At 42.9% G+C, this 16,422-nt stretch overlaps 1 protein-coding gene across 2 annotated transcripts in view; it reads right to left on the bottom strand.

The window, feature by feature from the left end:
* Positions 1–5,610: 5,610 nt before the first annotated feature.
* TOP1 (DNA topoisomerase I) overlaps positions 5,611–16,422 on the bottom strand; it is a 232,704-nt gene continuing 221,892 nt past the window's right edge. For both annotated transcript variants that reach the window (XM_086932270.1, XM_086932271.1), the window contains exons 20-21: positions 13,713–13,862; positions 5,611–7,031 (exon numbers count right to left, since the gene is read on the bottom strand). In XM_086932270.1, the coding sequence (XP_086788396.1) occupies positions 6,929–7,031; positions 13,713–13,862 (253 nt within the window). In that variant the 3' untranslated portion in view covers positions 5,611–6,928. The remainder of the gene's footprint in view (positions 7,032–13,712; positions 13,863–16,422) is intronic.

Raw genomic sequence — 16,422 nt, 5'->3', positions numbered from 1 at the left:
CTTGCAGTGGACGCATTTGCAATCTTGCATGAGGTACTATAAATATTCAAGATGCCATCATTCCTATGAGCTGCATGAACACTCGAGCTGGCAGTGAGCGTTGTGGTTTGAATTTTGTTAGAAGAGTTTGTACACTTGTTATCCTGGCTGGAGAGGGATAAGCTAGTGTTAGTTGGGTGTTTACTGTAGCGCCGAGATACTGTTGTATGTGTGAGGGTTGTAGATGCGACTTGGTGTGATTTACTGTGAATCCTAGGTCGTGAAGCAGTTGAATGGTAGCGTGTGTGTGTTGTACACACTGGCTGTATGAGGTGGCTTTTATGAGCCAGTCTTCCAGATACGGGAAAACATGAATATGTTGTCTTAAGTGTGCTGCTACTACTGCTAGGCATTTGGTAAACACCCTTGGCGCTGTTGTGACTCTGAATGGAAGCACTTTGAACTGGTAGTGCTGCCCGTCTAGCACAAATCTGAGATTTTCTGTGCGCTGCGTGAATGGGAATATGAAAGTAGGCGTCCTTGAGATCTAGAGTAACAAGGTAGTCGTTTATTACCAGTAGTGGAGGGACCTGTTGGAGTGTGACCATATGGAAATGGTCAGACTATGTAAATGTTTAGAGGTCGGAGGTCTAGGATGGGTCTTAGAGATCCGTCCTTATTTGTTATTAGGAAATATAGCGAGTATACTCCTTTGTTTTTCTGATGCTCTGGAACTATTTCTATTGCATTTTTTCTGCAGGAGGGATGTAACCTCTTGTCTGAGCAGTCTTAAATGTTCCTGTGAAATTGGACGCTGCCTGGGTGGTATGTTTGGGGGGGTAGACTTTAGTTCCAGACAGTAACCGGATTGAATTATTTGTAACACCCACATGTCTGATGTGATGTTTTCCCATGCTGGCAGGTATTGTTGGAGTCTTCCCCCGCAGGAGTGGAATGGGGCGGGGGAAGGGAGTCATTGGGCAGGGGTGTAGGCAGTGCGGGAGTTGTTATTGTTACCCCTGTAATCACCCCTTTGGTAGCCCTTGCCATAAGTGGACTGTGTGGGGGCTTTTGTATGATGTGGAAACTGTCTGAGGAATATCCTCTAGTGGCACCTCTTTAGGATGAGCGACAAAATGAACGTCTGGGAGACTGCGACTGCAGGGCTCCCATAGATTTGGTGTGTCTGTATCTTTCTTCATTTTTTGAAGAGATACATCGACATTAGGTCAGAATAGGTGTTGCTCATCAAACGGTTGAATAAGAATGGCACTTTGTACCTCAAGTTTGAAACCGGATATACGTAGCCATGCATGTCTGCGTAGTAAAACGCTGGTGTTAACAGCCCTAGACGCAGTATCTGCTGCATCCAGGGCACACCTAATGGAGGTGTTTGTAATGTTTTTACCCTCTTGGATGAGTTGGTTAGCTCTATCCTAGTACCTGTCAGGGAGGTGTCTCATTAGTGACTCTAACTCGTCATAATGTGCCCTATCATATCTGCCTAACAGTGCCTGTGTATTGGCAATACGCCACATGTTTGCTGCCTGAGACGCAGTTAGTTTCCCTGATGCGTCAAGTAACTTATCTGGTGGTGCGGCATCACCCGATGTTTGCGAGTTTGCTCTCTTGCGTGCGTAGGAAACTACAAGTGAGTCTAGTGGTACTGGCCCTTTAATGTATGTCGGGTCTGAAGGGGCAGTTTTATATTTTTTCTCTATATGAGGGTTAATGACCTGAGTTCTGACTGGGTCTTTCAAGACTTCAGAAGCGTGCTCAATCACGCCTTTAAGCATTGGTAAAATGGATGTGGACCTTTGTGCATTATCAAAGTTATCCATTAGGAAGTCATCCTCTACAGGGTCTGTATGTATTTCTACACCATGATATTGTGCAGCTGTGTATTAATTTGTGTCTTCTGGTGGGGAAGGCCTTGAGGGGTAGAAGTCATTCTGAGGGACATTCGGGACATCTCGAGTGGTATAATCATCCCATGGGTCAGGTGATCCTGTAGGCGTGGCTGGATCAGGTATGTTACCCCCATATCATCAGAGCTATCATCCCTGTTGTCATCCTCTTGTGCTACAGAGGATGCTGGGGAATGCTGTGGTACGGGAGCATGTGGTGATGGCATAGGTGGAGAAGGGGAAGGCAGTCTTAAAGGCGAGGTAGCCATGTCCTTCTTTGCATGGGGAGCTGGAGCTGGTTTGTCCAGTGGTCACTTCTTAGAGGCCAAAATCAACTGTCCAGTGATTGGGTCTCTAGCCAGAGTCTTTTGAGCTGGGTTTGGGTAAGATAAGTCTTCCGCTGGAGTCCAATCTTTTGGTGCGGTTGAAGGTTTCGGCACCGAAGCGGGTTTTTTGAGAATGTCCTTTGTTGGGGAAGCAGGAGTCTTTTTCGGCTCCAAAGTTTTTTTCGGCTCCGATGGTTTTTTCGGTTCCGGTATTGTTTTTGGATCCAACAGTTTCTTTGGTTTCGGTTGTTTTTTCGGTTCCAGTGTTTTTTTGGAATCCGAAGCGGCTTTGCTTGGTTCCGACCTGGGTTTCGGTGCCGAAGGAGTAGTGGGTTTCGGCGCTGATGGTTTGGACGTCAGTGTAGCCGGTGTGGTTGCCTTTTTCGGTGCCGGTAAGTTGGTGCCGGCACCATGCGAAGGCTGACTCGAGCTTGAGTCGCCTGAAGGCTTAATTGGCTTCTTAGCCGGGCCCGAAGGTGGGGTAGTAGAAGCGGAGTGTCGGTGTACCGGGGCCTTCTTTGGGTGTGTCGAGGAAGGGTTGGGGGTCGACGGTCTTAATTACGACCCGCTGCGATGGAGTGATGATGTCCTCTACTTCTGCTTCTTCTTCGGAACCGCTGTCGACATCGTGTTCTGGTAGGTTGAAGCCTTCCTCAAAGAGGTCGTCCGGAATGGAAGTGGAAGATAGAGCCATTGTTCTTCTCGCTCTTCGGTCCCGGATAGTCTTTTTGGAGCGGAAAGAGGCACAAACGGAACAGTCTTTGGCCTCGTGCTCCGGGGAGAGGCACAGGTTACACAATTAATGAAGGGTGGTGTGGGGAAACTTCGACCCACATTGAGGACACTTTTTAAATGGCGTCCTTTCCATGAGCTGGAGTGGAGTCCTAGCTAGGCCCGAAGACCATCGACGACGACCGGAATCGAAGTAATCGATGTTGAAGTATAGCGTCGACTGGAAAAGCGTGCAAAACTTATTTCCTGTGAGTTGGTGAGGATTGCGTGCCGAAGGAAATCTGTTTCAACACAGAGCGCTGGAAACCCATCCGAGCCCGGTGGCGGAAAAACCAATCTGGGGATGGAGCCGATGCCCATGTGCAGTATCATCCAAAGGAGGAGTCACCTATCCCGTGACTTCCAAAGACTTTTCTACAACAAAACAAACTGCAAACATCCGGGCCCAACACTAGGTGGCAATCTATGCATAGTGTGCAATCTGCAGCTAATATGCCTCGAACATATAGTTTTTCACTCAAAATCAGGCGGGGTGGTTGGGAAGGCATTGGGATTTACTTCATTTTATGGATGAATGTGCTACCAGACTCCCTAGCATCAGAGGCTTGGTGCACAGTGCAGACCAACAGCGACATGCATTTTAACAGGCGGACTCAAACAGGATTGTGCCCAAAAGGGTATCCATGAGGGACTCATTAAATGGCAATAGAGGTTCTGTAGGTGTTGGACCAGGCTGAAGAACCTCCGCCAAAACAGCCTTCACCTTCATTGTAGGTAGCTGTAGGTTCAAGACTTCTGACACCTATCGCAACTGCGAATAACGCACTTTCCTCAGTAGCACAAAGATGGGGGGTGAGCGATAAAGTCGTCTCAGCTACGGAGTTCACAGGATTTTGCCCAACCCACATTCCCCTTGTAACACTGAGTTCTGGAAAAACTCTGCCAACTGCCATGTGACAGTTTTTCTCTAGTGCAGCTCCCCAACGTTAAGTTGCCAAGCATGAGCGATAATTTGCATCCCCTAGCACAATGTTTTGGTGCTTAAACACCTCCCAGCGAGATTTCTAATTGCGGGCGGTTGTGGCAGGTAGCAACCGTTCGCATTGAGGAAGATGCCGCTCTAGTAGAAAATCTACCTGGGCAGCAGAAACTGCGCTCTCTGGTGCCGCTCAGGCAGATTTTACAAGGCTGAACAAACTCCCAGCGCTAAGAATCAGCATAACATGCTGAATTCTGCAAAAAGTTGTTTTTTTTTGTAAATCTGCAGAATTCAGCCTACTCAAAGTCCATATGTGGAGAATTATCCATCCGACTGGCACCGTAAAAATTATTCATACCAGTTTTCCTCAACATATTGTGGGATAAACTCGTGGTCTTCATAATAATTAGAGTAGGCAAAGTCAGTGCTTAAAAGATTTGGCCAAGTTCGGATCCTACCCGGTGGTCAGAGCAAAGTGTCCAAATAGGAAGTATTGGCACACTGCTTGTTGGCAGTCTGAGCCAGGAATGGCCTTGGTCGAGGTTGACTTTGCTCAGAGTTGGATAGCACAATGGGCAGCAAATCCTCCTCTAGCATTGATGTGAATGGAACAGGCGCAGGCAGGTGGGACCGGAACAGAAGTCTGCAACGGAGCTTTTTATTGAATCCATGTGGGTGTAGAGGGCACAGACTGTGCTGAGGGCAGACCCACCAGTGTAAATCTGGCTGGAGGCCATTGCAGACCAGGAGTGAAGCCAGGAGGTACGTTGACATCCTTGTGCCCTATATGGAGTCCAAGAGTGGGGAGAAGGGGATGATTCTTGCTGGGACTTCTTATGTTTTTTTCAATCGACTTACCCAAAACTTCAACCATAAAGATAATTTGCCAAGGGAACTACTTTGGGAAAGGGACTTTCAATTTGACCGGTAGCAGTGCAGAGTCTTATGGTTGGCGAAATAAAGTCATGCCTTGTGGTCCTGTATGGTCTTCCGTTTTATCTGAGCACAGTAATCACAGCTCCTGCAGTCATTCAGTCCACAAGCACCACAGACTTACTTGTGAGGGTCCATCACAAACATCTCTTTTCAAAAGTCTCTACATTCCCTAAAGATTTAGGTGGGAACATTTTCTTTAGCACACTGGCTAATTTGTATGACAAAACGTGGGTATTGAAGTCCAAGGTAAAGCTCCAGATTACTGTTTGAAGGCACAGAAAGATGCTGACGTCTGCACCTATGGGTGATGCTTATATGCAGTTCGGTTTGTCAGTTCAGGAGCGGAACTGCATTGGTGTGGAGCTGCACAATACCACCTACCTGCCCGTAGAGTAACTCTTTAAAATTTCCCGAGCCAATTAGATGCCTGGTGAAATATTCACAAGATGAGAAATCTGTTCGACTTATCCATCAGAAATACTTTCATTCAAGCAGCCATAGAAATAGTTTCTAAAAGATGTGCAACGTTTTTCTGTGCAGTCAGGACTATTCTAGTTGTATTTGTTTGTTTTGCAATAAGTTTCAATTTCCCCCAGTAAAACCTGGTTCAAAATTAATTCTATAATCATTGTAGAGGATGCACATTAAGCACAAACTTCTTCTAACCCACTCCAAATCCACAGCACTTTGTATAAAGAACAACAAATACATAGGGTTTCAACAGAAAAGAAAAGGCACAACACACCAAACATATCGTTAAGTTGTAGGAATTTATTTTAAATAACCTACAATTGATTAAAAGGGGGTTCATGATAAAAATAGAAGATACCTGTTGAAGAAAGATGCCGGGAACTGCCCTTGCACACACATACACACTTGGCTAACAAGGCTTCTAAAAAAAATTAAAATGGCAATAGCAAAATAAGTTTCACATTAAAATCCTGCCTCTGTAATTTTTTGTACACAATTACAAACAAAAAAGAAAATATAAATAAAATAACCTAAAAATTGATTTCCGTTTTTTGGACCAGTGCTCTTCTCTTAAAATTGATCTGTGAAGTATTTTTATAACATACAATTTTCAAGTAAAAGACCAGATTTTTTTTTAAAAGGACTCCTTTAAGGTGAAACATGCCACTGGTATACACTATAGGCTCACAAAGATGTAGAGGAACATTGTTTCAGTCTCTGATTTTTCATTTTCTGTTTAAATGGTTCACAATCTCCCTCCCACACAGACATCCCTCCATTTGCTATAACAAAGCGTTCTTTAAGACAAACGTTTTAAATACTTAAAAATAATTAAAAAGGAAATAAAAATTCACATTTGAAAGGAACACCAGATTCATCATCTCATCATGCTTTGCCATCAGCAAAACTCAGGATACGTTTTGATGTCCCCTCCCTCCAAGATGACGCAAGAAAAAATATAAAGTTCCCAATATCCCTTTTTGTAAAGGCTAGTCACTTTAGCCTTGAGGCCACTGCAACCATTGGCCTACAATGGTTGAGTGCCATCAACAAAGAGGGGGGAAGGTGAACAACTGGGATGGGGTGGGGGTTGAAGGTGGGGGGAGGGGAAGAGGAACTCCTTTTTCTATTAAAATATAGAAATTATTGCAAAACCCCGACTATAATAATGTACCATTAGAATTGGTCATTAATACAGACGTTCAAGACCCATGGTCATTGCAATAAAACAGATTAAAATTAACCTGGCCGAAGATGGACATGTCCCCTGAATCCTCCTCAATGTGAAACAAAACCAAAAACAAAATGCATCTAATTTAATATCTTAATATTTGTGTTTCTCTTTTTAATAAGTTGTCCATAGGACAACTGTTTCAAGGCTTTTGGAAAAGTTTTTATTCTTTCATTTGTCTGGTTATTAGTACTTGAAGATGTTGGTTCAAATGTTTTTTTGGAAAAAAAACTTTTAATCACCTCTCCTTACTCTTCCTCCTCCCCTCCCATAAAAGAAAAGGTTAGGACAAGTAAGGCTCACAGTTCAAGCTGTCTAATATCAGGCTAAGCCTTTCGCAGTAAAATCCAGCCCATTTAAAAATATGTTAAAATTCATAGTCTTCTTCTGCCATATCTATGGCCCACGCAAATTTTTCTCGCTGTGTTTTGTTATAGATCTTCTCTATAGGGATACCATACTTCTTACACCTAAAGAGAGGGGAAAAAACAACAAGATAGTGTAAGTTTTAAAAACTCTGCTTACATTTGTATACAAACCCTTTCACAATCTAATCACTACCTTTTGTTAACTCACAAGAACCCATATTACAACAATTAGAATAGCAGCAGTCATTGGTTTCATTTCTTAGAAAGGCCTGCAACCTATGTGATTGCAGACCACAAAACTATCAACTAGTTCCTACTTGTACAGCCAGCTAAAGCTTTGCAAATATCTTTTGGTTGGGTGAATTGCACATGAGGATACACTCTCTCTGATTCAAGGTCGAATGGTGATCCAGGGATCAGTGTTAAGCTGGGTTTCCATTTCTTTTTGCCCAATCATTTCCAAATTATGAAGAATTAAGGTTATACCTGAGGGACCTGTCATAGTAATATGTGGGGTATCCCAGGGTTCTATACCAGCACCGATATGTATCAATTTATATATGGAACTGCTGTGGGATGTGAGTTTGAGGGAGGGCGCAATCCACCAATAATTCAATGACCCCATTAAAAACCTCAGTACTTGATATCTTCACCCAGATCTGTGCTTTTAAACATGTAAAGCTAGATGACTCGCATTCAATCTTCATAAAAACGAACTGTATATAATTTTCTCCCAAACACAAAAAAGCTTCAACCCAAAACTGAAAGCAGAGTGATATTACTGAATTCTCGCCGTTTGTAATCCACGAGAAGCTTGCTTACGCATCATTCTTGAACTCTCATTATCTATGATCCCTATCATATACAAAATAAGGACCGAGGCAGACTTACAATAAGGGGCTTTTAAAAATAATACAATAATTTCGATCTTCGAGATCTTATAATTTGCTGCTCAAGCATTTATCTAGTCATAACTGGACCCAAGTAATACTGTTCTAGCCTATTCAAGCAGTTCAACTACACAGTTACACTTCTTGTGACCACCTCACCCAGATTCTCAATCTACACTGTTTCCCCTACTGATTTAATAATAGTTAAACTGGGATGCTTACTTCTAAATCATTTTATCACACCTTATCTTCCACTACAACGTCCCACTCTACCTTTACAACCTCCTCCTCATGCTACCAGGTGCTCCTGGAGGCCCACAAGGAGTAAGGAATAGGTTTCCTACCCTGTAAACATTTGTTTGTGGCATGTACCGCTGTAGATTCACATAATCTGCATACTTGTGCCACCTATTGTAGGTCTTGGATGTGTGCAATGTGTTTTTCTTCTAAGAAGGTTTGAGTCACAAGTAATAGCGACTCCTTATGACTGGTTATGCGCATAGGCATCCGCTCCATTGATAGACTGTTTCCGCACAGAGGGTGAGGATGAAGATGGAGAAGGAGCATAAGAAAAGAAACAATAGATTACCAAGCAAAAGAGAAAAGAACACCAGCAACAAACAGAGGATTCTGGAGAGATGGTCGAGTGCATGAAAATCCACAGAACATGCCAAGAACAGATGCTTACAGAGTAACAATGCCATTCATGGCATATTTAGCTGTAGATACACATGCTCTGCATAGGTTGTAAAACAGGTCTCCCAAAAGCAGTGGCTAGCTGAAGGATGTTGCAGAGTACTGACAGTTTGTAGCACACCTTAAGCCAACCAGTGCTTTTGGGGGTGCTATAACGTCCATACAATAGTGTGTGGTGAACATGTGTGGAGTGGACCAAGTAGCTGCCTTACATACGTCAGCTATAGGGATGTTGCTAAGGTAGGCAACAGATTCCCTCTTCTTGCGAGTAGAAAGTGGTCTGGGTAGGGAAACAGTTGTCTTTTGGCAATAGCGTAGCAAGTTTGAAAACACTTGACAAGCCTTGTGGCTATGCCCCCTTTTGATAGAACGTGACAGTTGTGTAGCCTGGTGAAAGCAACCGTTGTTTTTATGAAAGGGCTTGATTCGATTTATTTAATGAAGGACACTTTTGAAATCTAGAGAATGGAAGGCCCTCTCTGCCAAAGAGTGACTGCAGAAAGAAGGCCAGCAGCTCAATGGTTTGATTGATTGAGGGAGACTAAATGTGGGAGAAACTATGGGTTGGTCCAGGGAACCCGGTCATTATGAATCAGGAAGAAGGGCTCTTGAAGAGAAAAAGCTTGACGTTCACTAACACCTTAAAAATGTGATGGCAACTAGAACAACCTTCCATGATAGAAATTGTTGTCAGCAATTCTCGCTTTTACTCTACTGCGACTGTACTACAGTCTTTTATTCATCGATCCCGCATCTATCAAGTCTGTCTTTGAGTTGCAATATTGGACCATGCTATGATCTTGCTAATACTACTATGCCAGTCTCTACCGCTGATGGGCTGTCATACCTTGAGACTACCTCAAGTTCTCCCTCCTTTTACCCCCAGCAAGCAGAGAGAAACTTGCCTATTTACTGCTGTATATATGTCTGAACCGGTGCATTTAATTAGAGTTTCTAGGTAAAACTGTGTGTCTGTGTTAGGCACAACTTTTCTAGTCAGCTTTGTTGGGTAAGTTGGCAAGACGGGTTTAAAAACATCTGAATAAAAATAGTTAAACCTTCAAGAACCTCTGCAGAAGCAGACCACATCAATACTGTATCACAATAGTTGTGGCCAACGTTTTACCTTATTTTATCGGACTTCTATCTGCTGCATTACCGAAGGGCTTATCTGTATATGTGGGAATCTCTTACATAAACAAGAAGAATCCTACCACTTATTGGGAAGAAAGGTGAGGAAAGGAAGGGGGACACTCAGTGTTGTGTAAAATACCCCTCACACACCAACAGGCCCCTTGGTGTCATGCTTCATCATCGGGGTCTTCGCACCCCGCTAAGGGGATGCGGCACGCTACGACCTACGACTACGCGGGAGCGTTGACAATTCAGTCTATGTGTGGTGTGTGTTGAGTGCAAGTGAAAGGAATAGGATGTGAGTGGGAAGTGTAGTGAGAAAAAAAATTAAAAAGGACCTGGCCAGTGGGTAAAAGGAAAAACTTTATTCTGTACCTCTGGCTGGTACTATTAAAAAAGTGCTAGATGGCGAGGTTTTGTGTCTTAGTAAGGGACAGAACCTCTGGTGTGCGTCGACATGTTTCGGTACATACGTACCTTCTTCAGGACGGGGCACAACTCCCAACCCTACTCACGTTTCTCTACAGAACAAGATTATTGTTCTAACTTTCCTAAAAAAGTGATTACATTTACTGAAGACAAATACAATGTGCCTACAGCGGTTTTACTTGAACATGTAGTTACATGTCTTATTGTATAAGCTGATTAAAGCCTCATGAGCAATTTCAGAACATCAGGGTAGGTAGGTAGGTGGATCCACAATGAAATCCGCCTCAGTCGGCCTCTTTCCTCCACCCTGTGTTGCTCACGACGGAGGTGGAGGTTCTGTCCCTTACTAAGACACAAAACCTCGCCATCTAGCACTTTTTTAATAGTACCAGCCAGAGGTACAGAATAAAGTTTTTCCTTTTACCCACTGGCCAGGTCCTTTTTAATTTTTTTTCTCACTACACTTCCCACTCACATCCTATTCCTTTCACTTGCACTCAACACACACCACACATAGACTGAATTGTCAACGCTCCCGCGTAGTCGTAGGTCGTAGCGTGCCGCATCCCCTTAGCGGGGTGCGAAGACCCCGATGATGAAGCATGACACCAAGGGGCCTGTTGGTGTGTGAGGGGTATTTTACACAACACTGAGTGTCCCCCTTCCTTTCCTCACCTTTCTTCCCAATAAGTGGTAGGATTCTTCTTGTTTATGTAACAGTGCCCGTGGAGTAGGAATCCTACTTGATACTCTACCTCCCCTCTTTGTTAAATATAATATGTGGGAATCTCTTCTGTCATCCTAAAGTCTTGCTTAAGCCTTCAAATTAAGGAATAAATATGCCAGGCTTCTGCAGTTTTCAAAGAGGAAATTCGACCTCAAGCCCATACCCTGCCCCCAAAAGCAGAGGTGTACGTTTCTGGGACAAGACTATCTGGACCTACCAGTAGTTTGAGGATTTCAGATTTATTTGAAATCCTAGGCTTTAAGCTACCCCAGTGCTTGTAGTGACACTCGAAGTGCAGTCTCCAGAGTTATCAAAGTAAATTCAATATCTGCCAGTAGACAACCCTTATAGCGTTCACTCTTCAAAACCAAACACCTTAAACACCTTTTCAGCATGGAGCTGCAATGTTTTTGTTAAATCATCTGCGCTACCCTCCTAAAAATGCTTTGAACGTGCTGAATCGGTAACTGGATTCCTTACTATAGAGAAACATTGTCAGGACCCATTCAAGTGAAATTATAGGACTTTCCTAAGAAACTTAACTTCCATATTCATAAGTGCAACTAGCACTTATGATTTCAACTCAAAGGGACCCATCCCAGGTTTATGGATCACTTTGAATTTGTGGAGTCATTATCTTGCAAAAAGAAATGTCATGATGTAGTATGAACCTGCTCATTAATGTTTTGTAAGTGGGTATAGGACTTCATTGGGACATGGATTTTATTAAACTTTAACTGCATTGCAAATGTCATTACCTCTTCAACGACTGCTTCAGTTAACCTCTAGGACTAACAATTCAGTTAACCTAGATTTTTAAATCTGTTAAATGTTCCTCACTGAAGTCCCTCTGGTCTGGTCTGTTATTGCAGAGTTCCTCCATCAGGGTGATTAGGGGAAGCAGATTGTCCGTCTCCGTATCAATGTTGTGGGGAGCGTTTTGTAGGCTTTGGACTGTGTCAGAATTGGAACCTTAGAAAGTGTTAGTAATACTGGCATTGAGGAGGAGGAGGCAGATTATCTAGTTAAACGAACACTGACTAAGCGGCTAGATAAGCGCATAGCTTGACACTAGATTTGAGCGGGTCAACATTGGTTCAGGATCAGATACAGATGTCTGGATTGGATGCAGCACGAGTGGCGGGCGCAGATGCATGGAAGGGACTGTCGTGGAGCCAGGGTTGGAAGCTTTGGTATGGGCCTAGAAGCAGGTCCTAAGGGGACAGATGGTGCCAGAGAGGGCAGGCTAATAGTGTGCCTGATGGCCCCTGGTGCTCCTTTGGGTTCAAAGGCAAGCCAGAGGAAGCCGGTCAGCCTCATTGAAGTTTGTAGTTTTCGGAGCGTTCAGCCACAGCCAGGGGAATATGAGGCACTCCAGCACCAACTGTGGCACCTGATCAGATTAAAAGACAAGAGTCGAGGAACCCTTTAAGTACTGCTCTTGTGACTTCTTTTCTGATTTAGTGTGGCAGGGTGGGGTTAAGACCTGATTTACTTTCGTGCACGGCAGAGAGGGGTTAAGAGTACAGGACCTTGTGCGGGATTGGTCCTGTGACTGGGAGCGAGCGAGCTGTTGCAAACACACACTTAAGATAGACGATATGGGGTTTCGGCTTCCCTTCATGGTTCCCTAACAGAAATGTGCTTCCTGCAGTCACAGCAGAACTTTAATCCTGTCTTCTTCAGGGGATTTAGGGCATCAAAATGTTTGATAGTCTGAGAACAGACAGGTTGGGAGTGGAGCTCCAGATCCACGGAGGGCATGGAAAGAAAGTAACTGGTTGTGTGCAGTGGTGGTGCCAGCTTGTGGCCTCACACCCTCACTTTTGAGGATGTACAAAATTGCTGTGGAGCCACACTGAGCCAAAGCACGCTGGGAGAATTTTTCAGACCTGGCATGATGCTTAGGGTTATTTTAATGGTGAGGAATCTGCAGCTAGATAAATTAATCAGAATATGAATACATAATAGAATGAAAAAACTATTTTTCAAAAGACCAATAAAATCTATTGAAATAAGACTGGTATAGCCAACATTCCAATAGCGTGAATGACTTAAAAACCAATTAAACTTAATTTAATTAATCTTCAGTAGTTTAATAACTTAGTTTACTCAACCTCTGCAGAGATAAATTTCATACATTGCTATTGTGATACTTGATATAAACACCTAAGATTTTGAAAAGGCAAATTTCGGGGTACATCCTGGCAGTTGCAGTGTTCATGGGTTATTTCCACTAATCACACTTAATCCTTTTCTACTATGAAAGAAACCTTTACATAAGTTTACTGCCAACCAGTAACTGTAGGATGATTGGACCTCAAGCTTTCACTAACGCAATGAAAATTAAACATAGCAAAGGGATGTCAGTTAACTGTAGAATTCATGAATTGTTTGATGAAAGGCGGTTACAAAAAGAAAACTTTCCAAATATAAGCCAATGTAGACCGTTTCCCCAAATTAACTTTTAGCAAAGCTGGAAAGTCAACAGTCTAGTGAAACAAATCGAAGCTGAACTACGATGAAAACTTTCTCTGTTGCAGGTAGTTTTGTGAACTTTATAAAAAACAAAACAAAAAAACAATGGGAGTATATTGAAAATATTGATTTTAGTTGCCTGATCTACAGCGTTCCTTTTAAGACCAAGAAAAATCCGCCCTTCAAAAACAGATTAGCCAATAATGTAATGTACAAGAAATTCTACAAAAGGTGGCGCCACAAAACCTAAACCTATTATTTCGTTTTAAAATTAAGTTGAGGAAGCGTTCCAGGTTAATGCAATGGGATCAACTAAGAATGTCATTGTAGCAAAACTGTTCTACCAGTATCACAACTAGCATAAACATCGCAAGGAGCAACCCGAGAGTTGGAAATTGCTGAGCAGCCTGGCAAAAATAGTGGTCTTACCATGCAACGGAGATACGAGGATCTAAATAGTTGAGTTTGGAGGTTCCTAATGCAATCTGCTTATTCTCTTCCCGGTCTGTTGCCTGAACCTCCAGCTTCATTAGCTGCTCCTCTACTCTCTGAACTGCTTTCTTCTTACTTTCCAGCATCCTGTAAAGAAAGTTATTGTAGTTACAAAATTGGGTATAAAATTCAGCACAAGAGAAAGCCAAAGCATCATTGTTTATCGCTCTTTAAACACCGCTCGTTATCTGTTTTAATACCATCATATTAAAAAAAAGACAACTACCCATTTTAGGGTTGTCAAGGGCAAGCAAGGACACCGTATACATTTTAAAGCGGATCGAGACAAATAGTAAATGTTTTGCATTGGTTAATAGAGCAAGTGCAGGTTACTGGGCTGCTTTCCGTCCTTGTAATCGAGACATTCTCTTCCGAAGCCTGGCCAACATGAAGGTATATTTGAAGGCAGTTCAAAAGGATGGACAGCAGATCTACACTTCCCCTGGAGTCATTCACTGATTTTGTAAGTGTAACTAGAGAAATTTTCTGGTGGTGATACAGTTCTATCACCGCCATAAACTTCCAGTTCAAGCACAAATGAGTTCTACTTCTAATATTCCCAGACGTCAGGCTGGAAAAGATTTTCACTAAAGATTCACAGCAATCCAATAGGAGACTGATTCCATGCTACAGTCAAGCAAAGTGTTTAACTTCAGTAACTTTTCTGGTGGACAATCGCTCCCACCAACAATTTTCCAAATAGGTCAATCCATAACCAACCCCCCCGTAGCTGAAATCCTAGGCACCCTTTTCAGATACAAAAAGGAGCACTGTGTAACCTCCCAAGGGGTGTGCGGACAGATTAAAGTACACATCCGGCAAGACTAATGACACCATCCAATGCTTTGCTCCAGAAAGGTCCTTCCACAGGAAGGTGTTCACAGGGCAAAAAACATAAATCCACATCATAAAAGCCTATGGGCCATATTATTAAGAACAGTGATAACATTATTGCCGCTTTAGCGGCAAGAAACTGCTGCTAAAGCGGCGACAATGTTATTGCTGTTCTTGATATGGCCCTACATCTTTTTTGGGCATCAACAAACGGTTGGAATAGCATTCCTCCTTTTTCTCCGTCACTATGGCCTATTTGTGATTTTTATTTCCTGCAGAGGATTTGCTCTATAATCTGCTGAAATCTGGGCGAACAAAGGATTTTATTTTTTTAGGCGGTGCAGGGAGGGTTTGGCAGGAGGATGTGAAGGGTAGGGTGCAACCTCTCTGAACAACCTGCATCACCCACTGGCTGAGAAACACAATGGGAGAAATTAAAGCAGCAAGACAGACATTGCTGTGGGTGAGGTGAAGGTGGACTACTGCAGCCCATGACTTTAGCCACCACTGAGAGCCACAAAAAGCCTATACTGGCTGCTGCACAGGTTGCGTGGGTTGTTCCTGGCAGTGTACGAGACTCCCGCCCCCACAAGGATTCCCTCTTCTTCCAGTACTGCTGGTGGAACTCATGAGTCTTGAACACCAATAGTGTGCTGTAGCCCAAGTGTCCTTGAAGTGTTTCATCGTAGAACCAAACTTTTCAACAAAGTGTGGAGCCATCAAATGGCATGCCCATCAGGAATGACTCGACATCTCCAAAGAATGCCTCTGGCACACATCCACATTGGTACCCATGGTACGTCAAACACAATTAGTAACAAGGCATAAATAGCCAACAAATGGTTCAACCTTCCACAAACTACTCAAACATATATAAGGGCGTTAAAACTTTGCAATAACTAAAAGAAAACCCATTCAAACAATCTTGCAATTTGCATTACATTTACCTCCGCAAAAGCAGAAAAGTCACTACAAAATTAAAATATGAATTCACCTAAAATAAACCTAAATATCCACTTAGATTCAAATTTCCAGTACTCTGCTTCAGGCTATAAATTAAATTACAAGGAAAGGAGAACGATTTAAAAAAAAAAAAGGAAAAAAAAGGGAAAGGAAAGGAAGAAACCGTCAAATCTTCTAAACTGAGGATTCTCTGAAAAAAGCCTTCACAAGAGTGGGAAATGTACCTCATTGCAACTCAAGGAGGGGAATCTTCAGAGGCCAAGCATACACCCAGCAGGCCAAGGGAACGCATGGGGCCTAATCCAGAATGAGAAAGGAGGGGTAAAGTGAACAGAGCAGCAAAAACCCATTAGGACCATGAAGCATTACAGTTGGCAAAGTGAGCTTGAAAGGTTAGCAGGATTCAGCTTTGTTGTTTTAGAGACAACTTAAACAGTTCTGCTCTGCCCACGAAAAATAATTAAGATTGGGCGAAGTAGCCTTATAAAGAAATCAAGGTTGTGGGTACAGGCATGAGATTTGACGGATTAGCAGGTAGCTTGAACCCACAGGCTCTCTACGGAGGTAGCCCATCAAACTGCAGAGGAAGTACAAGCTCATGGGTATCCAAAATAGGCTTGGGTATTTTGGATCAGTATCTTCTTTAGGTTAACTACTATATGGAGTTCTGCATGGAAACGTCAATAAGAACGGATTTCTTTACTTCCTTGTAGACTACCTTAAGTGAGAGGATGATCTTTATAAACCACAGTTACCGAAGAATTGATCACACTCTGGATTACTTTAATAATTCACAGTACAAGAATAGAAAATACTGCTTGATCGGCGTTCATAAACAGTCTGAAAAGTG

Source organism: Lissotriton vulgaris, chromosome 7, assembly GCF_964263255.1.
Source record: "Lissotriton vulgaris chromosome 7, aLisVul1.2, whole genome shotgun sequence".
NCBI classification, from domain to species: Eukaryota; Metazoa; Chordata; class Amphibia; order Caudata; family Salamandridae; genus Lissotriton; species Lissotriton vulgaris.
The sequence above is the reverse complement of the archived record's forward strand: the minus strand, read 5'-3'. Positions and strand labels throughout refer to the sequence as shown.